This window comes from Telmatherina bonti (genome assembly GCF_933228915.1).
Source record: "Telmatherina bonti genome assembly, chromosome: 3".
Lineage (NCBI taxonomy): Eukaryota > Metazoa > Chordata > Actinopteri > Atheriniformes > Telmatherinidae > Telmatherina > Telmatherina bonti.
This window is the reverse complement of record NC_136621.1, coordinates 28,432,131-28,454,654: the sequence shown is the minus strand read 5'-3', so window position 1 is coordinate 28,454,654 and position 22,524 is coordinate 28,432,131. Positions and strand designations below refer to the sequence as shown.

The 22,524-nt window shown below is 40.8% G+C and overlaps 1 protein-coding gene across 1 annotated transcript in view; it reads right to left on the bottom strand.

Annotated features, from left to right (window-relative positions):
- znf827 (zinc finger protein 827) overlaps positions 1 to 12,877 on the bottom strand; it is a gene marked incomplete at both ends in the record, with an annotated part of 70,810 nt that extends 57,933 nt beyond the window's left edge. Inside the window, one exon of the mRNA XM_079265182.1 lies at positions 12,835 to 12,877. Coding sequence (XP_079121308.1) covers positions 12,835 to 12,877 — 43 coding nt within the window. The remainder of the gene's footprint in view (positions 1 to 12,834) is intronic.
- Positions 12,878 to 22,524: the final 9,647 nt, after the last annotated feature.

Genomic DNA, 22,524 nt, shown 5'->3' with positions numbered 1-22,524 from the left:
ACATCACTAACCTTAAAGCATAATTACTGAAAATTAAAATAATTGATACTTGAGGATTTGTGCAATAAATGATCAAACCTTGTTGTTTTTGGTCAACATAACTGCCTATTAAATTGAACTATTCTCAAAGTAAATAGGAAAATTCATTCTTGTGCTGTTTTATAAATATGACCAGATTAATGTTTAAAGACTATCATTCAGAGATATCTCCTCTAATTCTTTAAGTAACATGTTTCATGTTCATAAATGTTACTGTGATAAAGTGATTGCTAATATATATCATTTCTGTAAACCCTCATCATTAAATGAGCAGGATTTTTTTTTTCCGTTCAAAGTAGTTTCAACTCAGAGCAACATCCATGTCTTTGCTAACTTCCTCAAGACAAGGTACATTCTTTAGAACATGTGTGAAAAGAACAGGCCATCACCCTGCTGTGTAGTTTTCTGACATACTGAAGCTCCTCATAGAGGTGATTGTGTGTCTGTAGAGAGAGTAGGAGGGTGGAAGGTGGGTGTGTACACTGTCCATGTATTGTTTGTAAATCACCATACTGGCAAAAGGGACACCTGGCTCCACAGCAGCCGCACAAGCCAAGGATACAATGTGGGGTTCAGCAGGAGGTGGGGAGTGAGATGCAATTCTACATGTATGCATGGATGTATGGAGGATATATAGATGTAAGAAGACAGTGTGATAGCGTTAAAGAAAGCACCTCTATCTGAGACACTCAAAGAACAGCAAGAGAGTAGAGGACGAAGACGAAAGAGAGAGACAATCTTGAAAACGCTGGTGTCTTTTCTCATGGAGGTATTGGTTTGACGTCTGTTTGGCGCAAGTGCTCAAGGCAATGCCTGCTTGGACTTTAGCCTGTCACTTAGGACAGGGACACTAATCAGGATTGGTCGTAGTTCCTACCCCAGGAAAAGGGAAGCACTTTAGGGCCATTATTTAAAAAAAAAAAAAAAAGAAAAAAAGAAAAAAGAAAATAAAGAGGGTGCAAGAAGGAGAGAAAAATTGCTGTGGCACAGCAGGAAATGCTCACCGCTAACCTCATTTACATGCAGGTCCAGGGAGAATGGGGGGAGAGCTTATTCCATTTCCAATCTCCATGTTAAATGCTAGCCAGGGCAGCTGATGGGAATGAGAGGCATTGTTCACCTCATGCTGTTTTCCCTTCTCCATTACACCAATACTTGTCTTTCTGTCTTCGTTGTTTAAAAAAAAAAAAAAAAAAAAAGGTACTGACTTAATAATTTAAATCTTAATATGTAATCTGCAAACCTAATAAGCTATATTTGCAGTTGTTTACTTTGTGTAGACTGTGTACTGGAACCAACCCTCATAGGTGTATCTGTTCTGTCATAACCAGGTTGTGACCTGAGGCTGCTGCATTCAAAGCCATCCTTCACCCACTGAGTCTGTTCTATGGCATAATGATTGCTATGACAACCATCACTTAAAGCCACGGGTAGGTGGAGGAGAGATGTCAGCTTCTCGTCTACTCTTCTGATGATCTCATTTCTGGCTGGCAGGTACAACAAGGTCAAACCACTGAAACTGGAAAAGTGGCTGCTTGCTACATGCAAATGACAGAACCAAATGTCCAAACAATTATGCTCCCCAGTCCAAATCAACATGGGGCTTTGCTCGTAAAACCACAAGGTGGGGATTTAAAAAGAAAAGGAAAAAATAAATAAATAACAGTGAAAGAGATGTAGAGGGAGGCATAGCTGTCGTTGGCCAGCTATGAGCACAAAGTCTGGCTGTGCGTGCCAAATGAGGTTTTTAAACGGTTTTTCTGGGAGGATTTGTGCTAATCTAGAAAACCTTCTGGAGGAAGCGCAAATACATCTGTCGCTGACCACTCCCCTGTAGAGTTACAGGGGATTAATGACATACCAATCTGAACCAATGAGGTCTCCATTCAAAACACTCGACTGTGGGAAAACAAAAACAAAAAAAACGAACAGGCAATTACAAGCTGAGACTGATTTAGTATTGTTAGAATAGCTTCCTATGTAAATTCACTCATTAATCTGCCCTTCTCATTTGACCATCTTCATTTGTTTCCACTTGTGGTTTTGGTTCTTAAAGCAAACCACAGGGTCCTTCACTCACAAATATCCACCGATTAGCTAATCTCATTAGCATCACAAGGGCAAAATCAAGTCATCAAATGCCCTTGGTAAACAAAAAAAACAAAAAAAAAAAAAAAGAAAGGATGAAACCAGAGATTCATCTTTTTTCAAATGCATCAGGAGGTGCTTCTACCACAACGTGCAAATAGAGGCGGCATCTCCACAACACTGAATTAGTTAAGATGCTCACCTGCATTTTAAACATCATAAATAATCTCTCATTGCACTGACAGCCGCTGCCTTAGAGATGACATCATGTCAATGAGTTTAACTTCTCAGGATTTTTGTCCCACAGCCAAACACTTCCACTCTCCTTTTAGAGGTGATATATTGTTTCCCTAGAGAGCTGTCATTGCCTTATGGCCCTACAATGGTGTATCTGTAAGAACCCCCCCTCCTTCTCACCCCCCTTTCCCTATTCTCTACTCTTTTAATCTCTCAAGTGAACTGATCGTATGTCTCAAAAAGCTGCAGACACATAGCTGTTAGCCTGGTTAGTTAAAGACATTAGCCTGTGTTTTGCTCTTGACTGTCCAAAAGTGCAAAGTGGAAACACTTCCACACAAAGAGCAGAGTGGGGTTAGCCCTGCTACACCACTAAAGACTAACTGAAGCCAGGCTGTGCTTCAGGAGGGAAAGCTGCATGCATGTGTGTGTAAGAGGCCTCCTGCCCTCCTCTGCCCACACAGGAAGTGAGGTCATCTCATAGCACCGCACTATGCAGACTGCGTTCAGCGAGGGTGACAAAAATCAACTTGTTGGTCAGCCTTGTAGCAGATACACTTGCAACGATGACCTACATTGAATTAAAATGTTTCAAAAGCAGCTTTGTGGACAGTTATTGTGGAATCTGTTAAAATAGCCAGGAAGTACAGCAAAAAAAATGCAGGAACCGAAGACCAATCTATGTAAATCAGATAGTGAGAATCAAATGCCATCTGGTGCCAAAAATCTCCCAATTTCAAGCACTGTTTAATGATGTACCACATGCTCAAGAATTTCTGCACAGCCCACAGGGGATGCTTCTTCTTTTAAGACAATTGAGGAAGTTCTTTATCTCTCAATGTAATGCAGTGTCTTTCTAGGAGTGAAGCGTGATACAGAGGCAAACAATAAATCACATCCCTGTTTAGAGCAGGCGTCTGGCACGACTGGCCGGCTTCAGCTCCCCAGACCACCACCTCCTCCGTTGCTGCCTCCTCCACTCCTCTCATGCTCTCCATCCCTCATGCCTGTTAAAGGCTTGTCCTGCAGGGCCTGGATGCACTTGTGTGGTACAACAACAGAGAAACCGCCCAAAGCTCTTAACAGCTCTTCCTCTCCACTTCCTCCCTCCCTCCATCTCCACTGCTACCAGCTCCTCTTTCCCTCTCCACTCCGTCTTTCCCAGCTGCACCGGCGAGCTGTTCCGTATGAACTGCTGCCAGCTGAAAGCCTGCTACTCCTGTGAGATTGCTATTACTCAGTGCAAGCAGGGCTCTGCGTAGCCAAAGGGCTGCTCTCCGAGCTGTAGATCTCCATGTTGTGACTTGTCAACACGGGGAAAAATCGTTACCAAGACTGAGGCACTTCCATTCCACACAGAGGGGGTTCTGGTTGTGACCAGGCAGACCGGCAGGTACTGTACTGGAGGTTTTAGGATGGCTTTTCCTGCCCGCCTTAGCGCTGCAAAGGATTCTCAGCTCAATCAAAGCACTTTAAAATTCTTAGAAAACATATCTAAAGAACTAAACTTCAGTGAAGAGTTGTACAATTAGGCTCTAAGTAACAAAGAGATTATTAATAAATCACAAACTTCATACAATAAGTATTTCTCGTGTTTCCTTACTACCACTAGTGCCCAATAAAACACTTCATAACAGCACAAACAATACTTCAGGTAGATAAATATAGAGATATAGAACTGCTCTCTTAAATACAAACACCAACATCTCAACTGGAAAGCTCTTTGAGCTGCTACAATATCAAAACAATGACGTATCTTTCCACTGGCCTAAAACAGAGGAACTGTGTTTTCAAGAATATGAGAAAAATCTGCTACTTTCTACTTAAATTTATTTTTTAATCCCTGCAAATATTTCATTTCAATGTTAAATGTTAACAAAGAAGAAGAAAAACAAATTAAAGATTTAATTCACATAAGTTTGATTGTTTTTTTTCCCAAATAAGACAAAATTCTGTTGCTATTTTTTCTAAATTGTAATAAAAATTAACACAATTTCCCTTATTCTTATCGGTAAATATTTGTCATTAAATATTATTCACAAAATTAGTTAACTGATCGTCTGAAAAAGGCTTTCATTGGGTTACACCACAAAGCAGTGGCACATACACCCAAGTGTCCTTTTTCCCTTCAAACAGGCACCGCGGTTATCAGATCACACATTACCAAGCATGTTACCAAGCATGTTTCATGTCATTATTTGTGTATACTTAACATATGCAGATCTTCTCCATATCTGTATCTAGACTTGAAGCTTCTGTAAGCCCAACAGTTGGTTTACCTGGGAAGCTAAAACTTACAGAGTTGCTCCAACTGGAACAATTGACCTTGCAAATCTTAATTTTAAACATGTCAGTTCAATTTTTCTTTCTTTGCTGGAAATCCTGTTTATTCCTCTAAATTGCAGGTAGTAGCAGGACGTTCTCTACTTCTCAAAATATATATTTATTTACTTATTTGTTTAACAAAATGGACTGCACTTTGCACACAATTCCTATGCAGTAGTATTAACATAAATACAACTATTATTTCTGTTGCTTGAAGGGCACAGGAATCACATCAAGGCTTAAAGTGAATGAAATTAAAAAGGCGTTGTGTGTCTTCTTATAAAATTTAACTGATGAATAAATTTGACTTAACTGAATCTGAAAATCTTGAAATGGATGCGATGAGTCTGATTTATCAGAAAGACTGATTTTCTCCAGTGGCTCTTGGTATGTAAGAACTGTCTAACTTGTGAAGAAGCTTGTTAGAAGAGTGGTAACTGATTGAGAGTTAATATTCATGTTATTGTGTGCTATTAATTTATAATTCCCCCAAACAGAAATGCTACTTTTTTTTTTTTTATCTCAAACACATATACAGTACAAAACAAGGATGCACATTTGTGTAACATTATACCTTGTTTGAGAAGGAGCAGAAGGAAGCCCAAGGCTTATTTAAATACTACTCCTTATTTACAGTCTTTAATTTACAGAATGCAAAATTTAAAGCAGCAAAATAAATGATGAATTTTCTTCTTTTTCATATTTATCCAATAACAACTTCTTGTAGATTTAAATGATGGTTACTCCAGTTTAATATCCCAATATTTATTTTTAGATAAGCTTAGTTACCTTGCCCAGCATACCACAGTTTAAATTAGTCAGAAGTTAACCAGTAAGTCTTCTAATACACAGACCACTTTTACCCAGTTTACACATCACCATAAAAAAAGTTACGCACCAAAAGATATACCACCTTAACACGGCTCCAAATTACATTTCTCCCCTTGAAACACTCTTCAGCGTTTGAGCTCAGCACAAAAGTTAGCTGCCTTACTTAAATCAGAATGTGAATATGTTGCATACTTATAAATTACTATACCAGACATATTAGTATCACCACCCATTAACTATTTTCTAATCCCATTAATCTGACCCTTGAATTAAGTGAACGACAGCCTGTGTTCACATTGCGGCATGCTTTGTAGAATTTTCTTGTCATTTCAGCCTCTTCTGCAAATCTCCTAGCAGATTCGTGCTTTCCAAATGGTGCTGGCAGACAGTCTGCAATTCCATCAGTGCATGTGTTCCTGCATAGTTTATACTTCATGTTGTTACTGTGCTTTACAATACTTCCACAATAAAAGTTTGTGACCTAGTCAGCAAACTACATTTCCCTGCAAATGTTAAAATACACTGCAAGCAATACATGGTGTTCCTTTCTTTGCAACATGTCAACCACATAAGCTGAGCCATTTCTATCAGAAAGACAGTGGCTTTGCCTCTCTCAAACAGAGATCACCTGCTGATTCCTGAGCAAGAGTAGACTATTTCCTGACTGGGCACAGGTAGATAACAGCCTGTACAGAACTGTCTATACTCTGTGCTATGATGACAACCTCATACTTACTCTCCAGTCTCACTTGGACACTACATGCAGGCACACACACACACACACACACACACACACACACACACCATTTCCCAGTCCCTTTCAATGTTTTACATGAAACAAGATTTCAATCCAGATTAAATAAGTATAAAATGAAGGGCATAATTGGAAGTCACCCTGGTGTTCCAAGTTATGAAATTCAATCACACCACCTCCATTAAAAAAAGGAAAACTGCCAGAGAATGGTCACAGGGATACACCCTTCTACAAGAATAGTGATAACTTCAAATCACAGAGATGAACTTAGACGTATGGATGGAACAATAACAATTCCGGAATGGGGATAAGCTGATATGACAAGATAGTTAAAGGGCTGAAAGTAAGTTTTCCTGATTTTGCTGCACTTTAAAGCTTGAAAAAAACTTTTTTTTAAAAAAAGTTATTTGAGATATTGTATTTTACTAAACCATTAATTTGTTAGTTTTTACCACCAGTTATAGCATAAGAATATTTTCATTCTAAAATTGCCCTTTATTTCACTCAATCTCCATCATGAACTCATTAGTTGGGCATAATAGTAGTTGGGTCAGTGTCCATTTTATTTCTGTAAACATAGCTCATGGTGTGGATGATGTAATATTACATACAGATGCATTTCGGGCCATGTACAGTTCAAACTGTGAAATATTCTGTTTGCTTTCCTTCGCAACTTCAGGATCCTCTATCTGAGACTTAGAAAAACATGTTCGCTGTGATTCTGGTTTAAATACGTTCACATCAGATTTGTGTTGGGCTGTGTTGCCTCATCTCTCCCTGCCTCTCACAGCCGATGAGAGGAAGCCACTGCGCAGACACCACAGAGAGGACAAAGTAACTGGTTGTGCAAAACTGCTGAGAAAGTCTGAGTTCCTTTCACTTCTCACATTCAAACTTTTCCTGGTGGGAAGGTTGGACACCTTAATACAGAGGTCTCCAGCTTTGGTCCTCGACAGCCAGAATCCTGCAGGTTTTCCATGTTTCCCTGCTCAGAAATATCTGACTCAAATTAACCAGTAGTAGAATTTCATTGGCTGTTAGATCCATTTAATGGCAGTGTGTTGGAACAGGTATATATGGAAAGCCTGCAGGACAGCGGCCCTTGAGGACCAGCTTTGGACACTGCTGCTTTAATAAGCAAAGGGAAGACAAAAAGGGTGATATGTTGAAATTAAACATCATGCCACAGCTACACTCAGCTGCAAAGTCACATCTTGGAACCCCATTATGAACTTATTTTCTATATATATGACCTAAAAGTTGAGATAGAAAACACTGAGGATAGAAAACAGTCCAACTTCTGAAATACTCTGATTAAGTGAATAAATATGAGTTTACAGAGTGGAGTCACAAAATATTCATAGAGTTCAGATTAACATGCTGACATTAATAAAACATAAAAGAGGACAATACTCAGAAATTTCTACAATTTTGATAGATTCTGTTTGTTCAGCTACGACTTTGTGATAAACATGTGTTCTCAGGACAACATGAGTGTTTCCATCTTCACCCCTCTGGGAGGGTAGTGTAAATCACATAAGTAACAGACTATTTAGTATTTACCACAAGGACAACGTATAAACCTGGTCTAGAGGAGACTTCAGTGTTTTGACCAGAGATTGAATCACATACTTGGCAAGTGTACAGCTTAACTTTTAGAATATGAATAAATCTATATTTTGATGTCATAATCCTCCATTTCATATAGAAAATATATTTCTGCTTGAACACTGAATAGAAGCTTGAATTTAAAGATTAAATCACAAATCAAATTGCAATCATAATATTGGTAAAGAAAAATGCCAACTTTATTTTTCCCCTCATATTGTTCAGCCCTAATGTATTCTGCCTTATTTTGCTTCTAACGCACCTTCTTCCCTTTGCATCAACACCGCAGATGAGATACTGTTCAAAGCCAACAACAACCAGCTAATCTCATCCTCCATGGACATAAAAGATACCTCAACAGCAGCAGGATCTTGTAGCTCTGGAAAAAACGAAGCGGTGGGCCCACAAAGTGCACTCTAGGGGATGGAGATTTTCTGTCTTACAGTGTGTCTGTGCATCTGCTTTCTGCCTATGTTGGCTAAATACCATTAAATGAAATCACTGTATATTTGTGCAGTAATTTTCCATGCGACAGGTGCTACATAGGCAGGAATTCAGCACTGAAGTTCAAGGCCTTACTCTGATGCTCAAACTTTGATGGAAGATGCAATTTTCCTTGAGCAGAAACAGTGCCTGGTATTCCTGGATGGAAAAATTTGGTTTGAAATTTTGAAAAGCATGAAAAGAAAGTGAGGCATCTCCACCTTCAGCCACTAATAATGTGATGTTAAACAAGCTTGCTCTCTGGTAGAACACTTTTACTACTGATACAATTGTAAATTCAGCAGGTCCAAACAGTTTCACAGAGTTAAAATTTTTGTTTATATGACCTCGAAGTTGGACATCAAACAATGACATCTATAAATTTAAGTGAATTTTCTAACAGTAATATGAAGCTGGTTATTTTAAGAAAACTTCTTTTATTCTCCTTGACGAAAACACATACAAAGTTTTGACCCTTGAGAATCCTTCATTTTTAAGTGCTGCAAAACTCCCTGTCTGTGTGCCCTGGCAATTGTCTAAAGTAGCAAATAAGGTTAACATTTGTGTATAAATATTGATCCTAGCCCCAAGGCTTAGCAACTTCTGTGAAAGCAGGCCAATTAAAGCCCTGCCCAACAAACTGTTCATTTACATCAGTCTCTGTTTTCTGTTACTAGCAAGTAAAACACAAATGGCAAAGTCGAGTTTGCCTGCTGAAAACGACTGCTTATTGAGAACAGATTTCTGCCTTTTTCAAGACAATAGTCTGAGGGATCCGACATCTTTCGCCTGCCCTGTAAATCATTTCCAAGTTCAAGGCTGTGTATCATTATTCGCTTGAGCTCTACTCACCCAACGCCACCAGTGTACCCCAGCCCCATCAAGTTGAGGAGGAGGAGGGGGACAGGGCAGTGGTGGTGAGCGGGCGGGGGGGGGGGGGGGGGGGGGGGGCGGGGGCAGGGATTCTTGGCAAAAAGTGCCCAAAGATTTTATGCCAAGAGGGAAATGGAAACCTCCTCTCATTTTCCTTTCCCCGTAATCCAATGTTTTCAAGCCCCAGCCCCACCAAGGTCATTATAATCATAGTAGGTGGAAGGTAGCCAGCCACCCACCATTACAGTAAGGTAGACAGCCACCCAGTCAGTCAGCTATTGGCTGTCAAGAAGGTGCAGAATTCTGTCAAGAAATGTTCAACATCTCTCCATTTTAAATGCAGATAATCAGGGAGGGAGAGAAAGACAAGTGCTCTTCCAAGGTTGTGCTCAGCATGATATGGATCGCCTTGACAGTCTGAGAAGTGTTAAGTAGAATCCTTTGATCCAATGAAACCACAGCCCGTGTTTGTACATTTTGGACCGGAATATGACAAAACATTGCTGAATGCTTAGCCTTATTGTGACTGACTCAACGGGATACTTTTGACACAGAAAAGTCACATATAAAATAACTTCTAAGTACTTTAACCATTCCGAACTTTTTATGAACAAGTAATAGGACGGTAAAATTATACAAACAACAACACAGCGCAAGGTCAAAAAGAATGGCAGTTTTCATTGTGGCACCAAAGGTCATGTTTGCTTGTCAGAGTGAAGGCACCATACTGTACTGTGACCTCCATAGCCAGCTCATGTACCCTCAGACCCACAGACACACACACACACACAGACACACACACACACACACACACAAAGGCGTTATGTGTTCACGTTCACATGTGCGTGCAATGCTTGAACACTTAAAGAATAGTCTTTTCTCAATAGCTGCACCACAGACAATAACGCAATTCAAACCAACAACACAACCCATATATCTAGGTCTTTGCTATGATAAAGCACCCCCAGCATTAAAGCCGGTGTATTAGCTTGCCCTTTTTCACCACAGATGAAGAGATTTGAAGCTTGATATTGTGCTTGTTGGCTGGCACACCACCAGGGTGTTGTTGGCTGCATAATGAAAACACACAGACTGACAGCGGCTGGCAAGAGGTGACACTTTCATTCTAGAGTGGGAAGATCCAAAACAAAGCGCAAAAAGCTTCTGACAAATTCATACTTTTCTGTGACAATTTGTTGATGGGAAGGGGGGGCACAAGTCCTGAATAAGAAAAGACTATCATTAAATCCCAAAAACCTAGATGCGGCATTGCTCCAATACCAGTGCCTGCACAGAAGCACATGCTTTCAAATATAAGGTTGAAGAGTATGTACTTTCAGACCAATTAAAAAAAGGTTAACTGAAATATTGCCATGAAGTTACTTTAATTTTCACACCTAAAAGTTAATCAAAAAAATGGTTTCATGTTTGACTCATGTAGACTTTATCTGAGCTCCTAAAAAGTCAGTTGTCTAAAATGAAAAAAAAATCTCAGTATTAGGTCTTGAATTCATTTATTCCATCAAACATCCAAAAAGTCTATCAATTCTCTTTCTCCTTAGCTGATTTTACTAAATATTTGCTGAAGATTTTACATGAACAAAGTTAATTTATAGACAGGGTTATTTTAAACCATTACTTGTTGTCATTTCAGGATTTTAATAAAGAGCATCAAAAGTACAACTGAATGATGTACTTGATAAGAAATGCTAATATCTCTAGCTTAGCCCAACTGAACACCTCCCAGCCTCTCTAACCAGGAACACAGAGAAATCCCTTGGTCACATTAGGACAACAATTTGACCCACATTATTTAAAAAGTCCCAAAAATCTTAGAGTTAAACCTCATAAAATCTCACAAAATAAGTTACTACAGTTGCATAAAAATAAAGCATATTTCTGAGGAATAAGGGAAAAATGCACAAACTAATTAAAGTGTAGGTGGTTAATATGCAAACTGGAAACATTGAAGCAGTTTTTTTTTTTTTAAATTCAAGTTGGAAAAAAGAAAAAAAAATGTACCTCCTCTCATGTATTTCAATATACGCTAAACATAATCAGAGACAAAATGATGGAGAACATGCGCTGAACACTGAGCACCCTCCAACAAGTCTTAATGCTACTGATCGTTAAAAAGACAGCAATGGGTCATATTCATCCAGCTCTGTGCAGTCCATCCATGTGACTTCCACTCTTGTCATGCAGCACATTAGTGAGGACTCACTGTCAGTCAGTCAGTCGCTCACACTTGCACACAGTGAACCATCACTGCATCTACTGTCACCCAGTGTCCACCTCTATGCCCCCCTACCTAACCACTGCAATTTCCCCAAGTTCAACCCTCGGTCACCTGAGTAGTGTGTACACAGATTTTTTTTTTTTTTTTTAAATGTGGCAATGCTTAACAACTGGGGCGATGTGACATTTAATAAAAATAAAACACGACAAATGCATCAAATCTTGGTTGATTTAGACGTGAATCAGTCAATTATTCATCACATTTACATATGAGTATGACTAACGGAGACGTTTGCTTACGCACGTATTCAACAGAAAAACAGTCAAGACCAAAAGGGAAAAATAATCATAAATGTCACTAATAATCGCTGTCATTGCCCACTAACATCTAAGGAATCCTCCAGTGGCCGAAGTGTGTTATTGCAGCTTTTCCCATTATCTGGACTGATAAAAAAAAAAAGGGACAATATCGAAGATACGGAGGGTCAAATGCACAAAAGTAGACCGACCTCCTACCTAAATAAACTACTTAGGGAGTAGAAAGGCTTTCTGCTGCGGCACGACGTTCATGCAGGCAACGTAGTGGAGCACAAGTGTCGTTTCCTTTTTCTAAGCGCGTTATTGATCGTAGTCTGTCTGCAATGAATGGCTGCAAAGGGAAGGGGGGAAAAACCCTGAACTTCAGGTGACCGATCATGGCTCTGACATAGCTTACATGTAAACTGGGAGGGGTAGAGAGGGAAAAAAAGCACATCGTTCCAAAAGAAAAGAAAAATCTCTCCACACTTTCTAAAGTCGACGACAAACAAGTGCGAGTGAAATCGGTTCCGCGATTTTGAAGCGGCAAAAACTGAGGCGAAAGTTAAGACGTTTATCGCCGAGGAAATGAAGTTTACCGAGCGTTGCTAGATAGCGCTATTGCTAACTAGGAACACTGGGGTATGGGTAGCCAGACTCAGGCTTGTCTGATCCGACTGACCCTTCATTTTATTGCGGCCAGACTGCCAGATCCTCCCCTTTCTACCCGAAAAGCGACTAAGCAGAAGCGAAGGCATTACCGAAAACACTCCGTTATACCGCACGCACACACACAACCGACACATATGCCGACTGACCGCAACCTTTAGCGGAACCGGACCTCATCGATTATACTCTTAATAAAGCCACGTATCATTTATCCACTCAGTGCCTCGCTAACGTTACCCACCGCCAACAACATGGCTGCCTTGCTCGGACCTAAAAAAGGGGAGAAATAACCTACGCCGAGTCTTTTGTCTGTTTCACCTCTATAACCCTAAACTACTGCGCAAAACACACGGAGAGCTGTTAAAATAGCGCAAATCGAGTGAACGACTTACGTGAAGGCAGGCGCTTGGGCTGCTCCTGCTTCCTCCTTGGCATTTTCCCCCGTTTTTAATCACATTCTCGTCCTTGTTTAGGAATAAGAAGAAAAAAGGTTTTTCCCATTGAGACTGGAGGCGCCAGTGATAGCAGGGACTTGGTCGTGCACCTGGCTTTGCTCGGTTTAAAGTGTATTGTTGGGGGAATGGGAACACAGGCGGAGGAGGTGCCGCTGTTGTTGTTGCCGTGTCTTGACTATGGCTGCTCTCGGTGCAAGTGTGTCTCCGAGCCCCTAACTAACACTAATGCAGGGATCAAAGGGCAGCAACAGCAGAGCAGACACACGCGCGTAAGCACGCACGCACACACACACACATACATACACACTCACCCGCACACATTCGCACGCTCTCACACACTCAAACATACTCTCGCGCGCACGCACACATTGGAGGAGCTCGCCCCCGAGAGCGGCGTACGGACAAGGTGCCCCCAAGCTTTCAGGGTGTACTGCCGAAAAGAAGATATATTTGACAACGCAAATACACATATTTCAGCGGAGAGGCCATGTTGATGGAGTCGGGTTACACTAACAGAGTCAACGTTATTTTATTTTTAAAAAATAAAGAAAGAAAAAGAAGCCCAACATTGAGCTGTGATGGTCATTTATGCAAATGATGCCCAACATATCACAATTCTCAGGTGAAATGTCATAAATGTCATGTGAGATATATAAAGGAGTAAGGTGTTAAAAACATTAAATTAACGTTGAGCATGAAGAAACTTCGCATGCAATTTAACAACAAAAAATCTTTATTATTATTCCAATTTAGGATGCGCAACACAAATTGATTACACAACGGGAAGGAAAAACATGTTTGTTTGTTTTTTTGCTTTTTTTTTTAACAAAGTGTAATTTTAAGTTCACCAAAGAAATGAAAAGGAAAACTCATACATTAAAGTCCTGCAACTATGTAAATAACTGTCAATAATAAGGATATGTAGCCTGGCATAAGGAGATAAGGATATTAGGTATATTGAATTTCCCTTTGGGGATTAATAAAGTATTTTTCATTTCATTTAGACCCAGTTATAAAAGTAATCTATTCAGTCTTTTTAGAACTCGCTTTTTTCTATGGAAACTACAATTAATAAGTTGTTTTTTTTAAATGACATAATTACAAAACTATGGCTTCACTTAAACAAGTGTCATCCTCATCTTTGATTTCTTCTGTCTTCCTCATACAAGACTAATTTGTCACATCCAGGTTTCATACGTCTTTAACTGTTTGTTTAAAACCCGCCTGCTGGGTTATTCATAGAAGTTGGTTATAATAAGAGCATTAAAAAAAAAAAAAAAAAAGGAAGGAGTGAGGGAGGGGGGGGGGGGGGGGGGGGTATGAGAACCTGTTTTAAATCACGTGTGGGGCAATAACAGGTGTCAATGTCAGAAAAATGTCTAAAAATGATCCAGCCTAATGTAGTCATCTCCTCATCAAAGTTACAAGAGAGCAAAACTGGCCAGAGCTGAATCCTCCTCCCTCTCAGCTGGGTGTTGGGGCTTTTTCACAGCGCAGGCTGTCCCCCACTCCCTGCTGTTGGACTCCTCCAGGCTGCGTTCTGTTGGCCTGCCGCGTTCTTTCACACCTCGGCCGTGTGTGAGGAGAGCTGTGTCTTCATCCCTCTATCCTTCCATCCTCCAGTCCTCCTCCTGCCATGCCTTCCACCCACCCCCAGTGGAGGCGCAGGAGGCTCGTTACCGTGGCAATTAGTGAAAAGCCCAAATTAGCCCTCTTGGCTGTCCACAGGTGACAAAGACACTTTGCATTTCTGCTAATTAGGAAACAGAACAACATGATTAAATGGGGCCTATCAGGAGGAGAGTGGACAAACATGTTCCACAAATAGCAAAGAGTGATTTATTATTGCATGTCCTGCACAAAATAACGAAGACATCCCTGTAAGGATTTTCATTTGTGAAGAGGATAATGTTGGGCTGTGATGTTGCAGATTTAATCGACTTTGTGTGATTGTGCAAACAGCTGTGTTTCTCACCTGGACTCGCCACTGGACATTTTGTGAACAGGTGCTTTGACCAGAGACTGCACAAGCTGTTACAAAAAAAAAAAAATGAAGATCTTTCACATTGTTTTTTTTTTTTTTTTTTATAATTGGTTGTGTTTTTGTACAGCACAGAAAATACATATGAAAAGATGTTCTGATGATCCTTAATCTTCCTCAAGAAAAACAGCTCTCAGATCAAGCACTCAGTTTTTTTTTTCTCTCTCCCTTTTAAAGCTCAACTTCTTGATCTGTAATTAACTTTAACTGAGCTATAAACTGAAGAGTCCTCGCTGCATATCCAGATTTTGTGGCTGTTCACTGGCTTTAAATGAGCATGAGACAGAAAAGGTGATTTAAAAAGGTCATGCAAAGACTAACATATTTTCTGTTTCAGATACATACAGTGTATTTTTCTGCAGCTCAAATGAGATTTTATCCTTCCACACAATCAGTAATGTTTCGTACAATGTTTGTATTTCAGATAAACGTGTTCCCAGATCTATAGGATGAGAAAAGTTTACACTTTCGGAAATAAAAACCCCTATGCTTCTGAAATTAGCCTCTTAGGACTTACTCAGTGCTGAGTCTTACTCTGCATGTCCACTCTTCACTTATTACACCACCACATTAGAGATCATTAATGAACTCCCTATTTAGCTGAACACGGTGTACTGGGTTGACTTATTCCTGACAAAAATCACTGCAGAAATGTAAAACTTCTGCATTTGTTACCATCACTTCCACTAAACATTTACAGTAACAGCAAATAAACCACGAGTAGGATCGTAGTGTTTGTCTTGGGGGTGTTTTTGTTCCTCCAGCGAGTTTGGTCACTATGGGGAGGTCACAGCCTGTTCTCTGACCCTGACAATGCCAGGCAGCTGAGGTAATGCTAGCAACAGGGCACTCTGCTGATAGTAACCATGGCAACAATGACATGACCTCACTCAGGGTTGAACCTAAAGGTCATCCCTCAGTGGTCCAGGGATGAGTGCTGCTCCGGCTTCGTTACCAGCAACAGTTCTCAGGTTTCGCTGCTAGAGCCCGCACATGTCGATGTAATTTATGTATTTGAACGTAAATGACGGGATAAGAGCTGGGCATTTCTGTCTGCTAAGCTAAATAAGTGCAGAATAGATTTGGGGTCAGATACAAGTGTTTTGTTACATGGCTCAGGAGTTACTGGGCTAAATGAGTTACAGGTGCTTCAGTTGAGAAAGGATCAGACTGGAGAGAAACGAGGCAACTTGCATATGTGCCTTGGGGCCAAACTGTGCATCTTCTTCTCGCTGCTTCATTTTCTCCCTCTCCTCAGGATTTGTCCTGTGCGGGCTACAGGCTGGTTGGGCTAACGTTAGGCTCAGCCAGTCAGATGTTGCCCTGGGGTAAACAGAAACATCTGTCCCCTGCCCAGCCGTGACTGTTGCTGAGTGATGAATCCTGGGGTGGCCTGTGCCAGCACTGTCCGGCGTACCACCTGTCCCCCTCCAACACAATATCTAAAACCCAGCGCTCACACATCACACGCACACACTTCACCTTATTTGCACTCATCCGCCTTCATGCTGACAGTGTGACAGAAGCAGGTGGTTCACTCCCTTTTTGCCCTCTGGCCTTCTATGCTCTCATCCTCGGTTGGCACATTTATGCAGGGTGCGAGCAGGTTGTTGCCTCTAGCAAATACCAATGGAGACATCCCTGCACAAGGTGCTTCAGTTGCGGTCTCAGGGAACTCAAAAACTTAACATGGTTTGGATCAATCAAGCAGCCTGCAGATTAGATAAACAGTCTTACAATGAGGAACATAAAATGTTAAGTGACAGAACAACGTGCAAGACATTTGTTATATAAACAATAATCATTTCTTGGGAGGTTGTTTATGCTGCAACTCATCTGAACCTGTAAATCAAGTTGTCTGGCAAAAAAGTACACACAAACAGTGAAGTGGTTTCTCAATCTCTGTCATCTCTACTTCTACCACTTCCTCTCTCGGCTCAACTACTTTTACTAGTGTGACAGAGGCAGGTGGCCAACTTCCTGCCCTTTGACCTTCAACAGTTTCCCTGCAGTAAGGAGACAGTTAAAACACACACATGCACACACACACTTCCACACACACACACACACACACACGTACAAAGGAGGAGTCTAAGTTGCCCTGGGTGAACTGGGGCACAGGTCTTGTGAAAAGGCCCTGGAGGGAAGTGAAGGTCCTTAAACTCAGGGACAAAAGTTATTTTTGGGCCAAACTCGATTGGGCTAAATGATCGTCGTTGTGCCAAAAACCTCACTAAATGTAAAAGGCGGATACATGTGTAAACATAAAGAACATCCCGGTACTCAAATGTACCCAGTACTGTAAGGCATCACTGAGGTAATCAGTAACAAACACAGTTCTAGTAACAATGCCCTTCTGTAGCATTTCATTTAGTTTGCATACTGGATAACTGTACTTTATATTTAGCAGGAAAAGTCACAGCATCTGCCACCTTCCTCTACATAATTTCTTTTATTCCCAAAACTGGGTGCTCGCTTTGCATTTGTTCAAATATCTGCTATTGGCTTTTTTGCCCTTCTTTTTTGAGTTTATCTGCAAAACTTAGTGACATTTTTTTTTTTATAATCTAAAGCTAAAGATCTTGTCCAAGATGTAATTTTTTTCAGCTGTACTTTCAGATTTGGTACATCCATGTGTACAAGTTCCATGTTTGTTTTATGTCTGTATGTATGTGTAAGAAGACCCCTGCTGATTATTGTCACTTTCTGATATCTGTAATGTGTTACCAATCTCAGCTTGATTTTATTGCCATGGTCTAATAAGATATTGCCACAATCATATTTTGGATTAACTTCCATATCACTGCTGCTAAACCAAGTGGGCACACAAATGATAGAGAAAGGAGGAATGTCTATCATGGTGGGCTGCTCTGGTCGATTAATTTCACATTCAGCACCTCCTTCATAATGTGTTGCTCCTGTTTGTCACAACACTTTTCATTATGATCAGTTATAGCCGCCGTTTCTCTTCTTGTGGAGGGAGAAACGTGTTTTTATTCTTATAAAAAACAGATACCGAGATCTAAATTAGCTACAAGTAGATGCTTACTTTTATTGTTTATATCACTTATAAGATGACTTGCTTGTGTCTGACGCACAGTCTCACATATAGGATATGCTGATCCCTGGTGAAGAGGTCTGGCGTCCTTTCACACACATACACACACACACACGCACACACACACACACACACACACACACACACACACACACACACACACACACACAGACACACACACAGTTTTTTTCTTCCGAAGGGAGCAGGCAGCTATATGCAGAGGAGGCTGCCCTTGGTCTGTGAGTCCTTTGTTTCCCTGCATCCCCAAGCTCCACCTCTCTCTTAGCCAGTCCTCCAATGAGAAAGCCTTCAGGTGTTGACCTTATCGGGTGTGGGTCAAAGCCAGGTCAGGGATCTGTTGCTAGGCTACCATCTGATAACTGGCTGGGGCAGGCAACAGTGGGCAGCTCTGTCATTCAGGGCTTGTCATGTAATCTTGTTCATTTGCAGACAATTGTCTGGACCCCAGTAAGGCTATCTGGACCATAATGTTGTAATGAAGCACATTAAAATATTAAAACCGGCCATGCTGAGCATTGGCAGCTCCACTTGGCACATGCCTTTTTTACACTCATGCCAACTGTCATGCAGTAACATGAACCCCTTAAATACGCTTGTGTGGTTGACTGCGTTGAAATTTTGGAGTTGTTCAGGATGAGGTTGTTTTTTTTAGTTTTTTTTCTGCTTTGTCTTCTACCGCTTGATGCATACTGTTTCACATCATTTTATTCAGATTTCTAGTTTTAGATTAAGTATAGTTGATGTTGTAATCGACACATCATGGAGACTGTTAAATTAATAATGAAACTGTTGGATTAAGCTCAACAAGCTACAAGCTTTCCAAACTTAATGCATGAGGGGAAACGTCCCAGTTTGTACAATATATACATTTGTACCAATTTTTTTTTTAACTTTATCAATCTGTATATGGACTAATGTGTTCTCTAAAGCTGCATATAAATAAATGGATGAATACATGCATGAGTCATGGCTCATTTAGGGGTACAGGTGTGGAGTCATCTTGTTGTTTGCTAACCTATAACCTTTAAATAGAGCACAAAGAGTGCTACAGCCGTCTGTTTGAACACAGAGAGGGAGAGAGGAATGGATGGGAGGGAGGGAATGAGAGGGAGAAAAAGAGAAAAAAAAAGAGCGAGAGTTGTTGCATCTTCACACCAACATGGTCTGTTCTCCCACTCTGCCATTCCACCACCTGGACCGAGCTATGTGGGAGACTGCGCCACACAGTGATGAACGACACCAAACTGAGCAATTTCTGTTCACACTGCAGGTCATGTGGAGTGAGACGAGTTGACACAGCATCTGTGTCATATCACAGGTTCCTCTTTGGCGACACCTGCATTTTGTCATTGTCACCCACTCAGGCGTTTAGGTTAACTGTCGAGCCGGTGAGGAAGTGGCCTTCAGAGGAGCAAGACCTCAGATAGTTAGACATAAAGAGACATAGATAAGGCACGTGGCAATTTATCCATGCCAGTCCTTGTACTGTAGCTCCAACATGGGATCTCGTCTGTTAGATTGGCGCATTGTGAAAAGAGGTTCTCAGTCTGGGCACTTGCCAGCTGACATTCCACGGAGACAAATTGAGAGAGGCTCCGGCAGATTTATCGGGCCATTGGCTCGCCTCAGGAATTCTCTTGTAACATGGCACTCCTGTGAAAGGGATAAAGAAATTAGTGTAAAACAGTCCTGCCACCCCACTTCTCCCCCACAGCACCCACTTAGATATCTAGTTTGTAAACCCATTAGCACACACATTTAAAAAGCTTTATATACATACAGCATTTATATATATATATATATATATATATATATATATATATATATATATATATATATATATATATATATATATATATATATATATATATATATATATATATATATACATATATATACATATATATACATATGTATATATATACACATACAATATATATATATATATATATATATATATATATATATATATATATATATATATATATACACATACAATATATATATATATATATATATATATATATATATATATATATATATATATATATATATATATATATATATATATATATATATATATATGTATAGTGGAAAGAAAGAAGATGGATGGGTTTGCGCTTCAGTCCTCTTATTGCTATGAATATTCAAGAGGGTGAGCAAAAGAACATTGCTGTATTCCGGCTGTTGAGTCACAGGTCCTCGGTGGCAGGAAGCACTGCTGGTCAAATGACAGAGGGAGCGTATGAGAGAGAAACATGGAAGAGAGAAAGATGTGTGTGTGTGTGTGTGTGTGTGTGTGTGTATGTGTGTGTGTGTGTGTGTGTGTGTGTGTGTGTGTGTGTGTGTGGGATTTGAAAGGAACTGCTTCTGGCTGTCTTGGATATTTATTCCCCTGTAAAGCAATGAAGCGTTAACAGTAACAGGCCAGATATATTCTTAATGCAAAAGGCTGAGGAGTGTTTCTGCATGTTTTATGAAAACGCAAACTCATCTTAAACCTGTTGTTGACTATAGGAATTCGGCCTCCCACCCCCATTCTTCACTACCTTCCTCCACAGACTATCAAGAAAACAAAAAAAAAGCATGAACACATGGAGCATGACCTTATTTTTGAAGTCGTCACTTCACAATAATTCATGTTCATCATGAAATAACAGACATTAATCATTAATTACTTGTGTAAGCGTCACTGTTGGAAAACTGCTTCCTGGCTTTGCATACAATGGAGCCCTAATGCCATCCCCCATATCGTTTGTCAGCATCTAGAGGTTATCTGCCAAGTTGATGAACAGAGAGATTGGCTATGAAACACAAGGTGTGACAGTATGGCAATATGTTATAGTATGCAGGCAGAGCTCATCAGGAAAGAGAGGACGAGCGGCTTTGTTCCAAATGTCACAATGCATATTTATGGGCGCACTGGAGTGGCTCTTTGTATAAGCACCATTCACCATCTATCAAGCAAAACCACTACAGTGTCTCTTTGACAACTTGGTAGGTTGTCGTCGTGTGACAAAGTGATCAAACTGGGCAATCTGCTCATGGCTCGAGTCAAGTTTTCTTGTGAAATCGAGTGTCATTTAGACTATGAAAGTAAACTAACAAAAGTATGAAAGATGTGCAAGCTTTAGCTGCCAATAGGGAAAATGTAGAAATGTATTTCCCCCCCGCTTTATTTGTGACTCTAAACTGCATTCCTTGCCTTAGATTGAGATCTTAAAGTGACGATGGAGAGGATGAGGCAGTGTGACAAGGGTTAGACAGAAAGACGGGCAGACAGACTGTTAGAAGCAGAGTCTGCAGCATAAGCTCCACTGAGCTCCCTTTCCACTGAGGAGGATCTCAGGAGAGTTGTGTGCTGGCTGGCTGCGCCTGGGCTGTGCAGTGCTGGATGGGCAGTCTGACTGTCTGGCTGCTGTGGCACTCCTTGGGGAAAGAACATGGCTCCAGGGCTGTAGCTGATTTGAGATGGTCTCCGGACTAACCCTCGGGGGATCCCAACCAGGCAGAATTGGTTCTCTCAACCTCTCTTTTCAGAAGCAGCAGAGCTTGGTGTCTGAGAGACGGAACAAGAGGAAGGCTTTCATCTCGCCTGCGAGCAGCTTTGTGGATTTCCTCCAAATTACAGGGAGCGATTACATCCCACCTAGTCTGCCTGGTGCCCACCCTTTTTACCCAGCATGGAGCCTCTAGGTCGGCCAACCACTGTCAACTGTCGGTGCTCACGGCTGAGTCATTAAGTGGAAGTTGAGCAATGTGTCATTGGCATGTAAAAAAATAAGGAGCAAAACTCAAACCACAGGGATACTCGCTGCAGTCAGTGGGCAACTTACCAGTGCATTATAAATGCTTGCTTTTTAACAGTCACCTGCTATGATGAGGGGATTCAGAACTGTCATTGTGGGTGTTCATTTAACTGTTGTCTAGTTGCATGAGCATGGGTGGGACAGGAGTGGAAAGAATCACAAGAGTTTGAACAAGTTGGCCATTTAAAACAACCCTTAGTGTAACAAAAGCTAAACATACAAGCATCAAACCATGAAACTGAGATTTCTTGGCCTCCTTTGATGGCAGAAAGGTTTCCCATTACTTCCAAGCTATTACCTCCATACAGTAAGGGACTGCACGATGCAGGAACAGGGGTACTCTGTCTACCTATCTGTATTTTTTTTCCTTTTCTTCTTCTTTTTCTTTTTTTTTTAAACTCCCCCAAGCTTTTCCATTATCTTCTCCATATCAAGCTCGACCTCAAGAGAAAACCTGGCCTCAGAAGGGTCAATGAAGTCTAGAATTTCTTCTCATCCTGCACCGCCAACCCCCACATCTACCTCACCCCCCATCCTGAATATTGCTTTAGGAAACAAGAGGGATGTGCTCCCTCCTCTTTATTCCCTCTCACCTAAAGCCCTCGCCTGCTTCGGTCCAGTCCCCCATTTCCCACCTACAATAGCATCTCCCTTCACCATAATCTTTCTATTTCACTAGCCTGACTCTTGGGGTTAAG